Source organism: Sturnira hondurensis, unplaced genomic scaffold (genome assembly GCF_014824575.4).
Source record: "Sturnira hondurensis isolate 20B ecotype Veracruz unplaced genomic scaffold, ASM1482457v3 Scaffold0006413, whole genome shotgun sequence".
NCBI lineage: Eukaryota > Metazoa > Chordata > Mammalia > Chiroptera > Phyllostomidae > Sturnira > Sturnira hondurensis.
Window position 1 is genome coordinate 24,604,342 of NW_028079044.1, and position 15,602 is coordinate 24,619,943.

At 38.8% G+C, this 15,602-nt stretch overlaps 1 protein-coding gene across 1 annotated transcript in view; it reads left to right on the plus strand.

The window, feature by feature from the left end:
- The window catches only part of LAPTM4B (lysosomal protein transmembrane 4 beta), a 60,729-nt gene that overhangs the window by 29,544 nt on the left and 15,583 nt on the right, over window positions 1-15,602 (plus strand). Inside the window, exons 3-6 of the mRNA XM_037048246.1 lie at window positions 2,897-2,970; window positions 3,689-3,811; window positions 7,340-7,438; window positions 12,507-12,602. Coding sequence (XP_036904141.1) covers window positions 2,897-2,970; window positions 3,689-3,811; window positions 7,340-7,438; window positions 12,507-12,602 — 392 coding nt within the window. The remainder of the gene's footprint in view (window positions 1-2,896; window positions 2,971-3,688; window positions 3,812-7,339; window positions 7,439-12,506; window positions 12,603-15,602) is intronic.

The following is a 15,602-nucleotide window of genomic DNA, read 5'->3' on the forward strand; positions in this document are numbered from 1 at the left end:
TACTTTATTTTATGACTTTCATTTTATTTGTACTTAAAAATTCTTGATTTTATATTCTTTGAAAAAGGTGGATACTTAGTTTTTTCATGCTTATGTGAAATTTAGTTCTGGGGTATCTTTATTTTCAGTCTAGGAATATAATTCTTATGAAGATTATTATTTTGTCACATTAATAAAGGTTATTACTATTTTTATTTTTGAATAATTCTTTGAGTTTGCTTATTTTATTACTTTTAAGATCTGTGAGGTAGTCAAAGAATATCCTATCTGGCTTCCATAAAATTAATTTTCTTTTTCATTAGAAAATATGCCTGTACAGAATTTGGAAATCATAAAAGTAGACAAAGAAGCAAGCAATAAACTTCTGCCTGAGTTTAAGTTTCAGAGATTGCAGTAAATTCTAATAGGCTTTGACATAATAATTGTTTATTGATGCCTTAACTCTTTTTAGAATATCATTCACCACTTACTAGCAGGGCAGCCTTGGGCAAGTGATGTGCCTTTTCTTAGTCATCTTTGTCTTCTCTATAATGAGGATATAATAACAGTACCTACCTCTTAAGTTTGCTCTAAGGATTAAATGAAGTAACAATAGTTAATTCACTGAGGAAAAATGGAGTAAAGATTAAGTAGACAGTGTACATTCCCTTATGTTCATAGCTTTATGCAGAAATAAAAATATAATACCCTCATTGCTTTATATGCAAATGACTGCACTGGAATGGGTGTGTGCACTTACTGTCTCTGTGTGTGTAAATGGAGACTTTCCCTTTGCATTTAAAGCATTTAAAATGCATTCAAGTTTATTCCCTCCATTGGCCCTACAAGAATCCTATGAGGCATAGATGTAATTTCTTTGTAAGTACCTCTTCCCTCACAAGAGGGAAAAGGTAAATTAATTTAGCATTGAGATTTAAAAATGGACTGTACAATATGTATGTCTCCTGAAAGAAATCATGTCTTTTAACTACTGGTCTGAGGTTATAATATAAACTTCATATTTTTTCTTTTTTGAAAATTGTATTTTCACTCTAATAAAATCATCAGCATTGTTATAAATTTACTGCATTAACTCTGTAGACCAATTTGAGGGAACTTTTTTTTTTGAGGTGGCAAATGGTCTTTGCTGACACGTTTGCGTGTCTGTCCTAGAGTGTACTTCCACCCTGTGCTTCTGTTGGTAATCCTGCTTAAAATGTTCTCTTAGCTCTGAGGACACAGAGAGGATGGTTCTAAAATTAGAATACTACTTTCTTTTGAGAAGTAACCTGTAGGAAGAGGCAGCTGGGTTGGTACACTACTGAAAGCCGAAGTAGACGCCGCATGCATAGGAGACAGAGCCAGAGACTGAAGTCGTGAGAGCAGGATTAGTTATGGTTTAGCCTTTTGTGCAAATGCTCTCAACAAGTTACATAACCTCCAAGCTCTGGTTCATAATCTGCTACGTGAGAACAGTAACATCTACCTCGGAGTGAGGAGGACTAAATGAGATGTCTGTGAAATGCCGTGGAAAACGTCAGCATTGGACAGATACCCTACTACACGGTTTTTGTGCTCTCTTGGTGTCAGTGAAAACCCCCACATCACCTTCAGAAACCCAGTCATAAACCCAGTCACATCCTACTTCTCTAATCAGACTATCCTAAAGGTATGGCAGCAGGACCTCTTGAATAAGTGTTCAGTGAGTACCTACTATGATATAGGTATTGTTCTAGACCAGCATGTTCAACAAACAGAAGAATAATATTCTTTAAGTACAGATGTAAATTTTCTAGTAGCCATGTTAAAAAGGGTAAAAAGAAACAGGCAAGATTAACTTTAGTAATATAAATCATTTAACTCAGTACCCATATATCCAAGATATTATTTCAGCATATAGTCAGTATTAAAATCATTAATGAGATATTTTACGTTCTTTTTTGGTATTAAGTCCTTGAAATGTGGAGTATGTTTTAATCTTGCAGCGGCACATCCTAATTCAGATTAACCTTCTTGCAAATGCTCACTGTCCACCTGTGGCTAGCAGCTGCTGTATTGGCTGTCTGTGTCCTTCTCAGTGTTGGGGCTGTAGTTGTGAAAAAGATACAGAAAGTCCTTTCCCTCAGGAAGGTTCCTCTAGCAGAGGGAGGTGGACAGTGCACAAGAAATAGGAACAAGGCAATAGTGATAGGTGCCACAAAGAAGATAAAGCTTTTCTTTGTGGGAGTGCCTGGGAGGGACGCTCTCTTGGAGTTGTTGACAGTGAGCTGAGAGACCTGCGTGGTGAAAAAGGCAGAGCTAGTCGTGTGAAAATACGAGGACTGTTTCTTCTAGTCAGTGGGAATTGCCCTAAGGTGGGACGACCTTGCTGTGTATAATGAACCAAATGGTATGGCTGGATTATAGTGAGCAAGGAAGTGTGGGGTAAGGTCAGACAAGGTTGGGGAAGTAGACCTGCTTTAGAATAAGCAGACATGAAGGCCATGATTAAGGAACTGAGGTTTTATACCAAGTGAGATGGGAAGCAGTGGAGGGTTTTAGGAGGGACACGAGACACATGAGTTTGTAAAATATAAGGTAGACTCCTACATGTTAAAAAACAACAAACCTATATATAATTCAGATGACCAACTGTTTAAATGTATCTGAAACCAGTATCTTTCACATTTTTGAAATAAACTTATATGTAAGTCAGTCTCTTATCGATAGGCATTTATATGATTTAGGGAGAATATCTTATGAGCACTTTATTTTCTTTACCTATCTTAAATTCCCAGAGAACTCTGGTGTTTCACTTAGTATGAAGTGCTCATTTATAGTTGGTTTATAAACCAAAAAATGCCTTTGAGGAAAGACTATAAAAAGAGTTTAAATGATGGATCTACTCATTTTCTTTTTTTTTTTCACTCTCTGGCAGACATGTGCATTGCTATTGCAATTTCTCTTCTCATGATCCTGATATGTGCCATGGCGACTTACGGGGCTTACAAGGTAAGCAGCTTTGAAATAAGCTGGGTCTTCAAGAAATTCAGACAGAAGCACCTGGTCCGGAGAGGAACTCTTACAGTGCTGCTGCAGCCTAATTTGGACTAATGTAGTAAATAGGAGGGCTTCAGGCAGGGCCCTGTTGGCTAGATGCCCACTATGTCCCGTTGTTTCTATATGTCTAACAAGAACTTGCCTGCCAGGTGCATCCGCTTGTCCTCAACTCCCTGTGGGTCACTCGTTCTCACTAATGAAACCTGGTACCTCATCCTCCCTTTTCTTCTTCTTTTCTTTTTGTCCAAAATGTTGTAATATACCCAATGTTGCCTGAATTCCCCATGAGCATGCATTAAAATTTTAATTTTTTTCCTGTTTAAAAAATAATAAGCTGGGCCTTTTCCTCTATTCCTTACATGTGTAATCTGTACCATTGTCTGAAAGAAGTGAGGTGTAGTCATTCTCAGTTGTCTATAGAATCTTTGGGAGTTACAATCTCTTGTTAGTATTATGTAGTACTAGGAAAACCAGTACAGTCTCAGACGTGTTTGCTTAGATTTGTTTGACTCCTTCTGTTTGGCTTGCCTTGTCGTCGTGGCCTGGTCTCATGAATTGCTCTTCCTCCCTTTTTCTGCAGGTTAAGAAAAGATTTATCTGAATTAAAAGAAATAATGTTCTGTAATCTTGAACACGTGAACATTAACATTGTATTTTCTCTTCTGTCTAGCAACACGCCGCCTGGATCATTCCCTTCTTCTGTTACCAGATCTTCGATTTTGCCTTGAACACCTTGGTCGCCGTCACTGTGCTTGTTTACCCGAGCTCCATTCAGGAGTACATTCGGCAGCTGGTACGTGGCCGTCCCAGCTGCTGCTTCTCTTCCTGAGGGAACCCTGGTTAAGTAAGGGACACAGAGGTATTCACGTAGACATGCACTCATATTAATTTGCAGCTGAGTTACTGATTAGAGATTGTTAAATGTTATCTTAAAGGTGAGATTTTTTTCTTAGTGCTTTTTGGAAAAAACATAACCTCCTGAGATAAGTTGGTAGCTGTGGTAATGGTATTAGATGCACCTACCTAAACTAGTTACTAATTGTCTTATTTTTGTAAAATGTAACTTGCTTGGTTATCAGCAAAGGATAGCTTTTTCCTCTGCTGTTGTGTGGGAAAAGTAGAACTCCGCTGTATGCTGCATCCCAAACTTGTTTGGCCACAGAATGCTTTCTTCCCCAACCACTTTTTGGTTTTTGTTTTGGACTAGTTTTCTGAATGTTCTTTGTTACCATATGTGTGAATATTGATAGTTGGGTATTAGAAAATTTATGGAGAGTGTGACATTAGACTACTTTTGTGCCTTTACATTAAAAACATTTTTTTAAAGATTTTATTTATTTATCTTTGGAGGGGAAGGGAAGGAGAGAGGGAGAGAAATACCGATGTATGGTTGCCTCTCATGTGTCCTCTGATGGGAACTGGTCTGCTACCCAGGTATGTGCCCAGCCTGGGATTTGAACCAGGATCCTTTGGTTTGCAGGCCCGCGCTCAATGCACTAAACTATACCAGCCAGAGCTAAAAAAAAATTTTTTTTACTGTATTGATTTTTTAAAGAGAGACATTGACTTGTTGCTCCACTCATTTATGCATTCATTGGTCGATTCCTATATGTGCCCTGACTAGGGATTGAACCCTCAACCATGGTGAATCAGGATGATGCTCTAACCAACTTAGCTGTCTGGCCAAGGCTTGTGCCTTTACAGTTTTAACCTTTGTGTTTTAAACTGTGAATGTGTCTTAAAATTCAGTTTCTTCAAAATCTTAGAATATTTTAAATGGAGAGAATATTCACTCTGGAGATTTTAATAGTAGTCTCCGAACAGGAGAGAAGGAGCAGGGTGTTTCTGGGAAGGGAGAGGTGAGACTGGAATTTGATGTGACAATGGAGGTTGAAGAGTTCAGTGGGAAATGGGGGGATGGAGGGAAAGGAGGAAATGGGGCAGCAGAGGTGTGCGATCTCGTGGAATAGTGCCCAGACCAACCGGTTCTCAGCAGCCCTAGACCGAAAAGCCTCCAGTGTTTAGCTCCTTAAGAGTGTCTTCTAGGTGGTTGTTGTGGGTGCCATTTTTGTTAGTCATAGCTTCTCTCTGTTTGAGAAAACAGGTCCATGTTTTGGTAGAACATTGTGCCAAGAAAATTTTTGTGTATTTCCCATGTGCTAAATTTATGTTATCCCTTGTGGTATACTTATTTGTGCATGAGGAGGTTTATACAGGGTGCTGTGAAAGTTGGTTTACAGTTGTGAGTACATGAAACACAATTTATTCTTATATAGTTACTTATTGCATTATTTTCCATATGAACAACTGTAAACCTACTTTTGCTGCACCCTGTATATGAACAGCAGATTGTACAGAATCCTCTGTCTTTAAAGCCTGTGGTTTTGCCCTGTAATGATAGCTTGGTGCTGGGATCAACCTTGGAAGTGTGGAGGAGTCCTCATCTCTGCGTAGCCGGTCATGTGAGGGGGCTGACTATATTCTGTGCTACAGCCCACATATTGCAGAGATTTATGAATAGGAGCACAGAGCCTAATATGTAGGCAAGTGAGAATGTGACCTAGACTTTGTGTTAATACCCCACACTGTTCAGTCACTGGACTCATTTGCTTTAGAGCCACTAGTAGTAAAATGATAATATTGGTAATGCTGACGGTAATTTAATAATCTCTTTTTAAAAAATCATCTTCTATTTGTAATCATAAAGCAAGTATGTTCTACTTAAAAATCAGTTAGAGCTGAAAGAGTGAGGTCTGCAGATTATCACAATGCCTAAGAAACTAATGAAAAGATCGTTGAGCCACTGGTTTTAAGGCCCTTGTTGACAGGTTGAGATGTAATGAGCCCAGAGAGGCTGTTATCTGAGAAGGGTTGGGGAAGGCACCCACTAATGCCTTTTCTGTTTATGTGGAGTCTTGTAAAAATGCAGTTAAAATATAAGCTGTGCATGTGTGTTTATGGGCCTCAGCTGGATACAGAAACGATCTTCAGTTTTCCGGGGGGGAAGAGTATGAAGATCTTTATGGAAAGGGTCACGTACTTCCATTTTGATTCCCACCCTTTAAAAAAATTATTAGACATAGAAACAATAGGATTTCATGTTGGCCTTGTGAACAGCAATTGGTTTTATTCTTACCCTTTAAGATAAGTACCCAAAAACCCTTCCAGGCTCCAAGGGAAGGGACCAGTTGGTCACAAAGAATGACTTAGATTTTACCCAAAGTGAAAGGAGACTCTAAACATCACTGAGTGATGCTCACCCTGGGAGGAGGGGCCAAGCACATGAGTCACGAGTTTTCTCTGTATTCTTCTTGAACATTTGGAACTTCTTTGTAGCATCTCAAACTACTGCTGTGTAATCCAAACTGCATAGGTTGGCTGATAAAGAAGAGGTCAAAGGTGTCAGTGTGCACGGGGCCTCCTCCCTGCACACTTACTTCAGCCAGTTGAATGCAAGGCTGTGCTTAGCACTGTGCTGGTGCCTTGTGATAAAGCTCTGTCCCTCCCACTGACCACAGTAGCCAATTTCGATTGTCCTAAAAGGTATCCCTTGACCTGGTAGTTAAATCAGTATGGTCAGATGGCAGAACTTGACTCTTTTTTCAATGCTATAAATACCTCCTGTTATAAAAGATTCTGCTCTTTGAAAAGTACTATCTACAAAATGCTATATAAAGAAGACACTATTTTAATTGGTTTCTCCCCCTTGCCTTGCACGGGCTCTTTAGAATGGTTCAGGATTTGCAGGAAATCCAAATATCAGGTATATAAAGTCTACTGCATTTTTGCCCTGGCTGGTGTGGTCCAGCGGATTGAGCACCAGCCTGTGAACCAAAGGTCATTAGTTCGATTCCCAGCCAGGACACATGCCTGGGTTGCAGGGCCACGTTCCTGGCTGGGCATGTGAGAGGCAACAGATCAAGTATCACTCACATACTGATGTTTCCCTCTCTTCCTCCCCCGCCTTCCCCTCTCTAAAAAAAATTAATCAATAAAGTCTTTTAAGGAAAGAAAAAGACTACTTACTGCCTTTTAGCTTTTTGTATAGTTGGAAGGCAAAGGTATGTTTTCAGGTCTCATTCATGAATCTTCCTCCAGTTTTTCTTTTCAAGAGTTGTTGCCCAAATTATGAACAGATCAGCCCCTCCTCATCACACCATTTGTAGCTTTTTCATTAGTAGAGGTAGGCTAGAAATTTTGTGGGGGTCTTCAGTAGCTCTCTGCTTTAACTGTTTTCTCATAGGCATATCTGATTAATGGCTAGCGAATATAATCCTGAATGATTAATGATATTTGCTAATGACATGCTTTTCTTTTGCAGCCTCCTGATTTTCCCTACAGAGATGATATCATGTCAGTGAATTCTACCTGTTTGGTCCTTATTATTCTTCTGTTTATCAGCATTATCTTGACTTTTAAGGTAAGAATGAAGATTTTCCTTACTGCCGGAATATTCTAGTGCCAAATAAGTAAACAAACTTGAGTCATCTCATTCTCTTGCTTTAGATGTCTGTACTGTTTTTTGATTTTCCGACAGTTCTGTTCCTTCTCTTATCTTTGGGAGAGATAAACCCACATCAGATTTCCGTAGGCCAGTCTGAGGGTGTTCGAAAGTCTAATAGGATGAGAGTAAATTGATGAAATGCTATGCATTATGTAGTATATATTATGGTACAGCATTTATTACAATGTTTGTAATTTGTTTTTAAAATGTAATATATTCTGAACATCATTCTATAAGTTTATTATATGAATTTATCATTATCTAATAAATTACTTAGTGAAGGACATTAAGACAGTGTTTACCTTTCCAGCTAATATTGCTGCAATAGTAAATTTTTTTAACTATTTATTTATCTTTAGAGGGGAAGGGAATGAAAGAGGAAGAGAAATATCAATGTATGGTTGCCTCTCATGTGTCCCTTGCTGGGAACTGGCCTGCAACCCAGGCATGTGCCCTGACTGGGAATCAAACCGTGATCCTCTGGTTCGCAGGCCTGCACTCAATCCACTGAGCTATGCCAGCCAGGGCAGTACATTTTTTTTAAATTTTATTTTTATTTAGAGAGAGAAGAAGGGAAGGAGAGAAACATCAATGTATGGTTGCTTCTTGTGTGCCCCGAAGTGGGGACTTGGCCTGCAACCCAGGCATGTGCCCTGACTGGGAACCGAACCAGTGAAACCTTGGTTCCAGCCTGTGCTCAATCCACTGCTCTACGCCAGCCAGTGCTAAACAATGACTAAATTTAAATACATCTTATGTATAGTTATGCCTTCCTCAAGATACATTTCTTAAAATTAGAAGGTATGCATAACTTGAAGGCTTTGATAGGTTGTCCAGTTGATGTCCGTAAGAGTTGAAGGACGTAGCACCTGCGTCAGCACTGTTTCCTCCTCTCAACCTCAGCATCTGAGGGCTACCCTTTCTCATCTTTGTGAACCTGATAATAAGAACACCATTAGAACCCCCTTTGTGTGCTACTAATGTGTAGAAAATTCTCAGATGGTTGTTGAACTTTGAACTTTTAATTTTTAATAATCTTTCATAGTCTTTATGTTGACATAAAATCACCCAGTTCTTCAAAAATCAAACTCAGTAAGCTTGAGGAAGCTGCATTCAGGAAGAAAAGTTATTTTAAGTAGGTAATATGATGAAATGAATCATTCAAAGAAAATGATTCCTTGCAAATCATTTGGGTCTACATTTTCCCCCATAAAACACACTGAATATATTGATACTGCACGTATAGTTTAATGGTCACAGATTTGGGGGAGTTTTTTGCAGAGATGTTGAGGGTTACCACCTCTGCAGTGCCCACTCCCCTCTACCCCAGCTTCCCGGCTGCTCTGTCAACTCAGATCCTGTCCTGTACCACCCCAGACCACCCAGTGTGTCTTTGGCAGGGCCCCTGGCGAGAGGCCACGGACTCTCATATCCAACCCACTTAATTATAATTGTCTTTGAAGGGTAGACTCCCCTTTAGCTTTTCCCTGGTTTGGGTGCCTCTCCCTTGCCTTCATTTTGTGTGTGTGTGTGTGTGTTCGTGTGTTCCAATTTTTATCGTTTTTACCTTCAGGAAGGTTCATCTGACGAAGCTACTCTGCCATTACCAGAAGCTCAGAAATGAGCTTCTTGTATGTGACTGCTGAAACTTCCCAGTGCTCTTTAAAAAGGCATTTAATTCTGTAGGCATTTTCATTTGTATTGGAAATGCTTACCTGAGATTTTGAGTCAGAGGACTAGATTTAGCTTTTATCACTGCCATTTCTAGCTGTGACCAGAGCCTTGGTTTCTTCATTTACTAAAAAGCAGTGATAGTTAAGAAAACATTCTGTAGGGGGGTAGGGGCTACTGTGAGATTCAAGTGTGGTAATGTATGAAAAGCATTGCTCATTCATTTATTCAGTAAATATTTATTAAGGATCTCCTTATGTCAGGCCATGTTTCAGGTACTGAGGTTTGGTAGTAAATCAGAAATTTACTGTGGTGCTTTTATAAATTTCAAAACAGTATTAATTATCATAATGAAAAGACACCATGCAAATGGTCCATAACACTATTTCCAACTTGTGAGAAACATGTACTTATTTTAATACTCATTTATTTACATATCTCCTCTACTTAACTAGATTTCATTTTCTTTTTTTTTAAATATTTTATTATTTATTTATCTTTAGAGGGGAAGGGAAGGAGAGAGGAAGAGAAACATTAATGTATGGTTGCTTCTTGTGCATCCCCTGCTGGGAACTGGCCCGTGCTCAATCCACTGAGCTACACCAGCCAGGGCTAGATTTCATTTTCTTGAGAACATAGACTGTACTTATTTTTAATTTTATTTATTTTTAAATATTTTATTTATTTTATTTTTTTAGAGAGGGGAAGGGAGAGCAACATCAGTGTATGGTTGCCTTTTGCACACCCCCTACTGGGGACCTGGCCTGCAACCCAGGTGTGTGCCCTGACTGGGAATCAAACTGGTGACCCTTTGATTCGCAGGCCAGCATTCAATCACTAAGCCACACCGGCCAGGGCTCTATATCTTAAGCTGATGCCTTATATATGGGGAGTCGGTAACTACTAGTTTAAAAAAATATGAATGTGTTTGTTGTGGTTTCAAATGCGAGTGTACCCCCATTAGTGGCTTTTACAGCCTAAATTCACTGTTTCTCATCGATAAGGTTTATCAGCTCCCTGTGGATCAAAACCAGGACATGTGTCAGTTTCTCTCCTTCCAAAGACATCAAAGGGAGCTGTGCTTACCCCCCACCTCTGCGGGTACATGATAGACATGATTTGTCAATGCCAGCTAATTTGGGAAACACACTAAATTCTCTTTAGCAGACTACAGAAATGTCAGATAGGAAATAAAGTCACTAAAAGAAGTCACTGGGTTTTTAGAGATGGCAGCCAGAGGTTTTCCTCCTGTTGGAGTATTTTGTGAGTGCGGACTGTGGCCTTGTGAAGTCCCAGACCCCTTCGCCTCTGCTGGTTTAGCCCTTCCAGTACAGATTTGTCACTTTAGAGACCTCCCTTCAGGAAGAGTTCTTGAAGGTTCTTTAAGATTTTAAAGAATTTTAAAAGCTACTTTTAAAAGCTACTTTTAAAGATTCTTTAAGATTTTAAAGAATCTGCTGTTTGCTGCCAAAATAATGGGTGACTAGTCATGTGATATAACACATAAGTAATATGTTATACATTCTTTTTTTATTTGTATTGAAATTCTCAAAAAGTAGGGCTTTTTTCCTCAACAAAGATTGAGTAAACTAAAGGTTTTAGTAAATTAAATACATTGTGTGCATTGGTCAAGAAACGTGCCCTTTCCATCTCTTTCTTTCTCATTGTTAATAGCTTGAGATTATTGCCATTCAGGAAACATTTTTGTAAGATAGCATTATACATTTTCATCTTATTTAATGTGAGAAGTAATCACCACCAAATATGCATGCAGCTTAAGACAGCGTTCTCAGTAGAGTGAGACAGAGTATTTGACCTCACTCCAGTAAAGTGTTGACAGACACTCCTTTTATCCTTAAATGTCTTTTTTATAAACCAACTTTACTGAGATGTAGTTCGATATTGTAAAGTTCCCCATTTAAAGTATACAATTCAGTGGTTTGTAGTATACTCCCAGAATTGTATAATCCCAGTTTTGTGCTTACACAGTGTGATTTTAGAACATTTTTATCACGTGTCATTCCCCTTTACCCCACCCCTAATCCAGACAACCACTCATCTCCTTTGTCTCTGTAGGTTTGCCTATTTTGAATATTTCACATAAATGAAATCATATATGTGGTCCTTTGTGACTAGTTTCTTTCTCTTAGAATGATGTTTTCAAGGTTCATGCATGTTCTATGTAGCATATCAGGATTTCTTTATTTCTGAATAATATGCCATTGTATGAATACACCACATTTGTCTATCCATCCGTCGGGTGATCGTCATTTGTCCTGTTTCCACTTGTTGGGTATTGCGAATATGCTACTATGAACATTCGTGTTCGGGTTTTTGTGTGGACAGATGTGTTCATTTCTCTTGGGCATGTACCTGAGAGTGGAATCACTGACTCTGCTTAACCTGTTGAGGGACTGTTTTCCAGAGTGGCTGCACCATTTCCACTGGCAATGTGTGAGGATTCCACTTTCTCCATATTTTTAAACTTCTTTTAATCAAAGAATTTTAAAGCTATAAAGGGATTTTGAAATCATTTAGTTCTAACCCAGTTGTAGATGATTGAAATAAAAGTGTGAAAAGTTCGTAGTTCAAATGTCTCCCATGAACTCATGCTTTATTTCTGGACATTAATTTGAATATCTTCTTTGGATATTTTATTGTAAAAATGGAAATGTTTTAATAAAAATCCACTGTTGAACAAATGCACATGCTGTAATCCATTTTTTAAGTTATTTATTTTTAGAGAGAGGAAGGGAGGGAGAAAGAGGAGAAAAACATTAATGTATGGTTGCCTCTCGTGAGCCCCTTAGTGGGGACCTGGCCCTGCAACCCAGGCATATACCCTGACTGGGAATCAAACCAGTGACCTTTTGGTTTGCAAGCCTGCACTCAGTCTACTGAGCTACAACAGCCGGGGCTGTAATCCATTTTATAAAAATTGACTTGATAATAAAATCATAGATAATCATGTAGAATAAAAAAAATCCCCAAAACACAGAGTTTAAAATGTGATGAGAAATGGCTTAATTATTCTGTAAATTTTGGAGCAATAAATGTGTTTGGCAATTGGTACTATCTTTTCTTAGAATTTCTTATTCTGCTTTCAGCACCCCCCCTTCACCACCTTCAGGGGTGTGTGTGACAGAATAGGGCCAGAGTAGCACCCTTTGCCAGAAAGTTACTGTACCCAGTAGAGTCACTATATTTATAATTTATGTAAATAAAACTTTTGTAACATGGAATTATTTATGCTGATATTTGAAATTTTCTGAAGTTTGAAAACCAAAGATCTAATATCACTACTCACTTTCAGGGTTACTTGATTAGCTGCGTTTGGAACTGCTACCGATACATCAATGGCAGGAACTCCTCCGATGTCCTTGTGTATGTGACCAGCAATGACACTACGGTAGGTGCCAGTCACTCGTCGTGGAGGTCTCCCCACATCGGCTCTGCGATGGCTCCTGAATGTTCCTAGTGTTGTCTGCTTTTTTCTTTCTAAGCTTTTATGTATTTATTTTTCAGAGAGAGGGGAAGGGAGGGAGGGAAACTCTTTGTATGCTCCCCGACCAGGGACAGTGCTTGTAACCCAGGCATGTGCACTGACCGGGAATCAGAACTGGCAGTCTTTCCCTTTGCGGGACGTTACCCAATGAGCCACACCAGTCAGGGCTGTTGGCTTTGTTTTCAGTGTTGTTGAAACATACTAGGAGTTGCTTAGGCATCAGGGGATTCGTAGTTGAATGAAATACGTTTCATTTTCCTCAAAGTTTATTGAAATCCAGATGGCTCAACGTCTGGTTTATTTTAAAAACTATTACAGATAGAAAATAGATGTACCTTCACCATATTTATGTATCTTAAACCTGAATTGCTAAACCATTGTATATAATTTTGCATAGTATGACTATGCTGTCTCACTTGACGTGTGAAATTAAACCTAGAAATGTGATATTACAGGTAGAGAAATAAGAATGATAGAGGTTTGTCTTTAAAACTTGCCCTGCATATGAAAACCTTCCTAAGAGAATTTAGATGATCTCTGTTCTGTAACCAGTTGTTCATGCTTAAAATTTTTAAGCTTCAAATATGATTTTGGAAAACATGTCTTCACTGGAAGAGTCCTAGAAATCACTTTTACTTTATGTAATTATTTAAAACTGTCTGGCTTATGGTGCTATAAAAGTGTAAGTCAGTCCTCTAGGTACTAACCTCCCTGTGTGCCCACCACCTTCGCATTCAGCACAGAGCCTGGCGCAGTGCCCTTCACAGGTACCTACCTGCTCAAGGAATGAGTGGGAGAAGGATGGGGATGAGTGTGTAGGGTGGGTGAGAATGGACACTACTGCAGGGGACAGAATGGACAGGACAGCTGCAGGGTAAATACCAATAGTGTGTCGAATCTAAACTAGAACAGAGGTTTATATTTTGCTTTGTGTTTTAAGTTTTGGGGACTTGTTCACTCTGTGACCTTACTGAAATAATTTAACCTGTCCTCACCTTTATTCCCCTGTGTATAAAATGGGAATAAAACAACTTCAAACTTTATATTAAATATATAGTTGCATTAGGAGATAAGGAAAATAAAAATGTGTTTTCCTTCCAAATGAAATGTTAGATCCTCCTATAATTCAGAAACAGAAAATATCCATGCTGCCCTAATGCCACTACTTGATTTTTTGTGGCTCATTCCATTCCCCATTGTGCTGCATAACTGTATACATGTGATGTGTAATTTTGACATAAGGACTTTGTCATCAACAGAAATCAAAAATATTTTCTGATACAAAGTTGTTGCAGATATCTGGAAATATCGTTTATGCTCATCAGTGCTTGAAATTGTAATCATTAATGTCACTACTAGAGTTTGATATTTAATGTTGTAATAAAGAAGTATATCTATTGCTAAATACAGCAATAGATAGGAATAATCTATTGATAGGTAGGTAGGTAGATGCAAGCTGATATTATTGAGAGCTCTCTAGGGTTTCTGAGGTAAAGTATATTATATATAAATGGTTTTCCTAAGTGCTCACCAAACATTTGTTAAATTGAATCGAATGTACACGGGCAGTGGTTTAAGAAGAGCCTGGGCCGTGATCAGAGGCACAGAGCCCAGCATACTCAGGTGCTGAGGAGCCCTTGTCAGGGGTCTGCAGAACTCTGTGCACTGATTACAGTGAACATGAGTCTGCTCGGCCCTTTAAAGAAGTTTGCTTGTGTCAGTAAGTGTCTTTAAGGAAGTAACTTCAAAATTATTATAAATTTGATACAACTATTGGCTTAAAGAATTTTTTCCTTCTCAATTTCTGGGTGTTTAGTTATCCCTATGTTTCTTTTTTTCTTTAAAAAAATTTGTGTACATTTATTGTCCTGCTTAACCCATGAAAAGTCTAAACAAAGTTTGAGATTTTTCAGTTTGAATAACCATAAAGTTAATAAACAAGCGAGATAGGTCAGAACCTTGCCCTAAATATCATGATATGTAGGACTCATAAGGCTATACAGTATTTTAGAAGTTTCTCAGAAAAGGTAATGTCCATTTTGCATGTGTTTGCTTTGCTATACCTTTGATGGTGTTTTTTTTACAGTAGTTTCTTAAGAGTTGTGTTTTTAATAGAAGTAAAGGGAAGAGCTAAAAAGGTACACATTGTATAATATACTTTATTTTTTATTTTTTATCATCATTATTTATTTTTCAATTAGAGTTGGCCTACAGTATTAGTTTCAGGTGTACACCTCAGTGACCAGACACCACAGAACCCACCAGGTGATCGTCCTGAAAATCCCGCCCGCACCTGACGTCACACATAGCTGCCAGAGTACTGTGGAGTACTGTGGAGTACTGTGGAGTACTGTGGAGTACTGTGGAGTACTGTGGAGTACTGTGGACCACGTTCCCTTGCTGCACTGCCCATCCATCCCCACTGTCCCGTAACGAGCAGTTTGCACTTCTTAGTCCCTTCACCTTTTCCACCTCTCCTCCCAGGGTACAGTGCACTTCAGATCAAAGGAAACTCTGAAATTTGTAAAAATTGAGGGGCTGAGAGAACTTAAGAACCATCAAGTACCTAAAATATATCTAACTAACTTTGTACAAGAAACACTTTTCTCCCTTTGAAAGATTCAAAATTAAATATGGAGTAACAGTTAAGTTTTATTTAGGCTAACATAAACTCAAAATAGTTGTATTTTTTAATGGGATATCCCGGCTCTTCTAATAAGAGACTTCTTTTCTTCAGAAAGGGTTCCAGCTTGGCAGGAGTTGGTAGTAGCTAGGGTTTGGGACTGGGGACTGGTGCCAGCCGGGGTTGTTTGCCAGTGTGCCGACACAAGATACCAGGAGATTACCTGCTGGTAGTTGCTGGTCATTATCTGCTCAGTCATTCTGTATCAACTTGCCATTTTT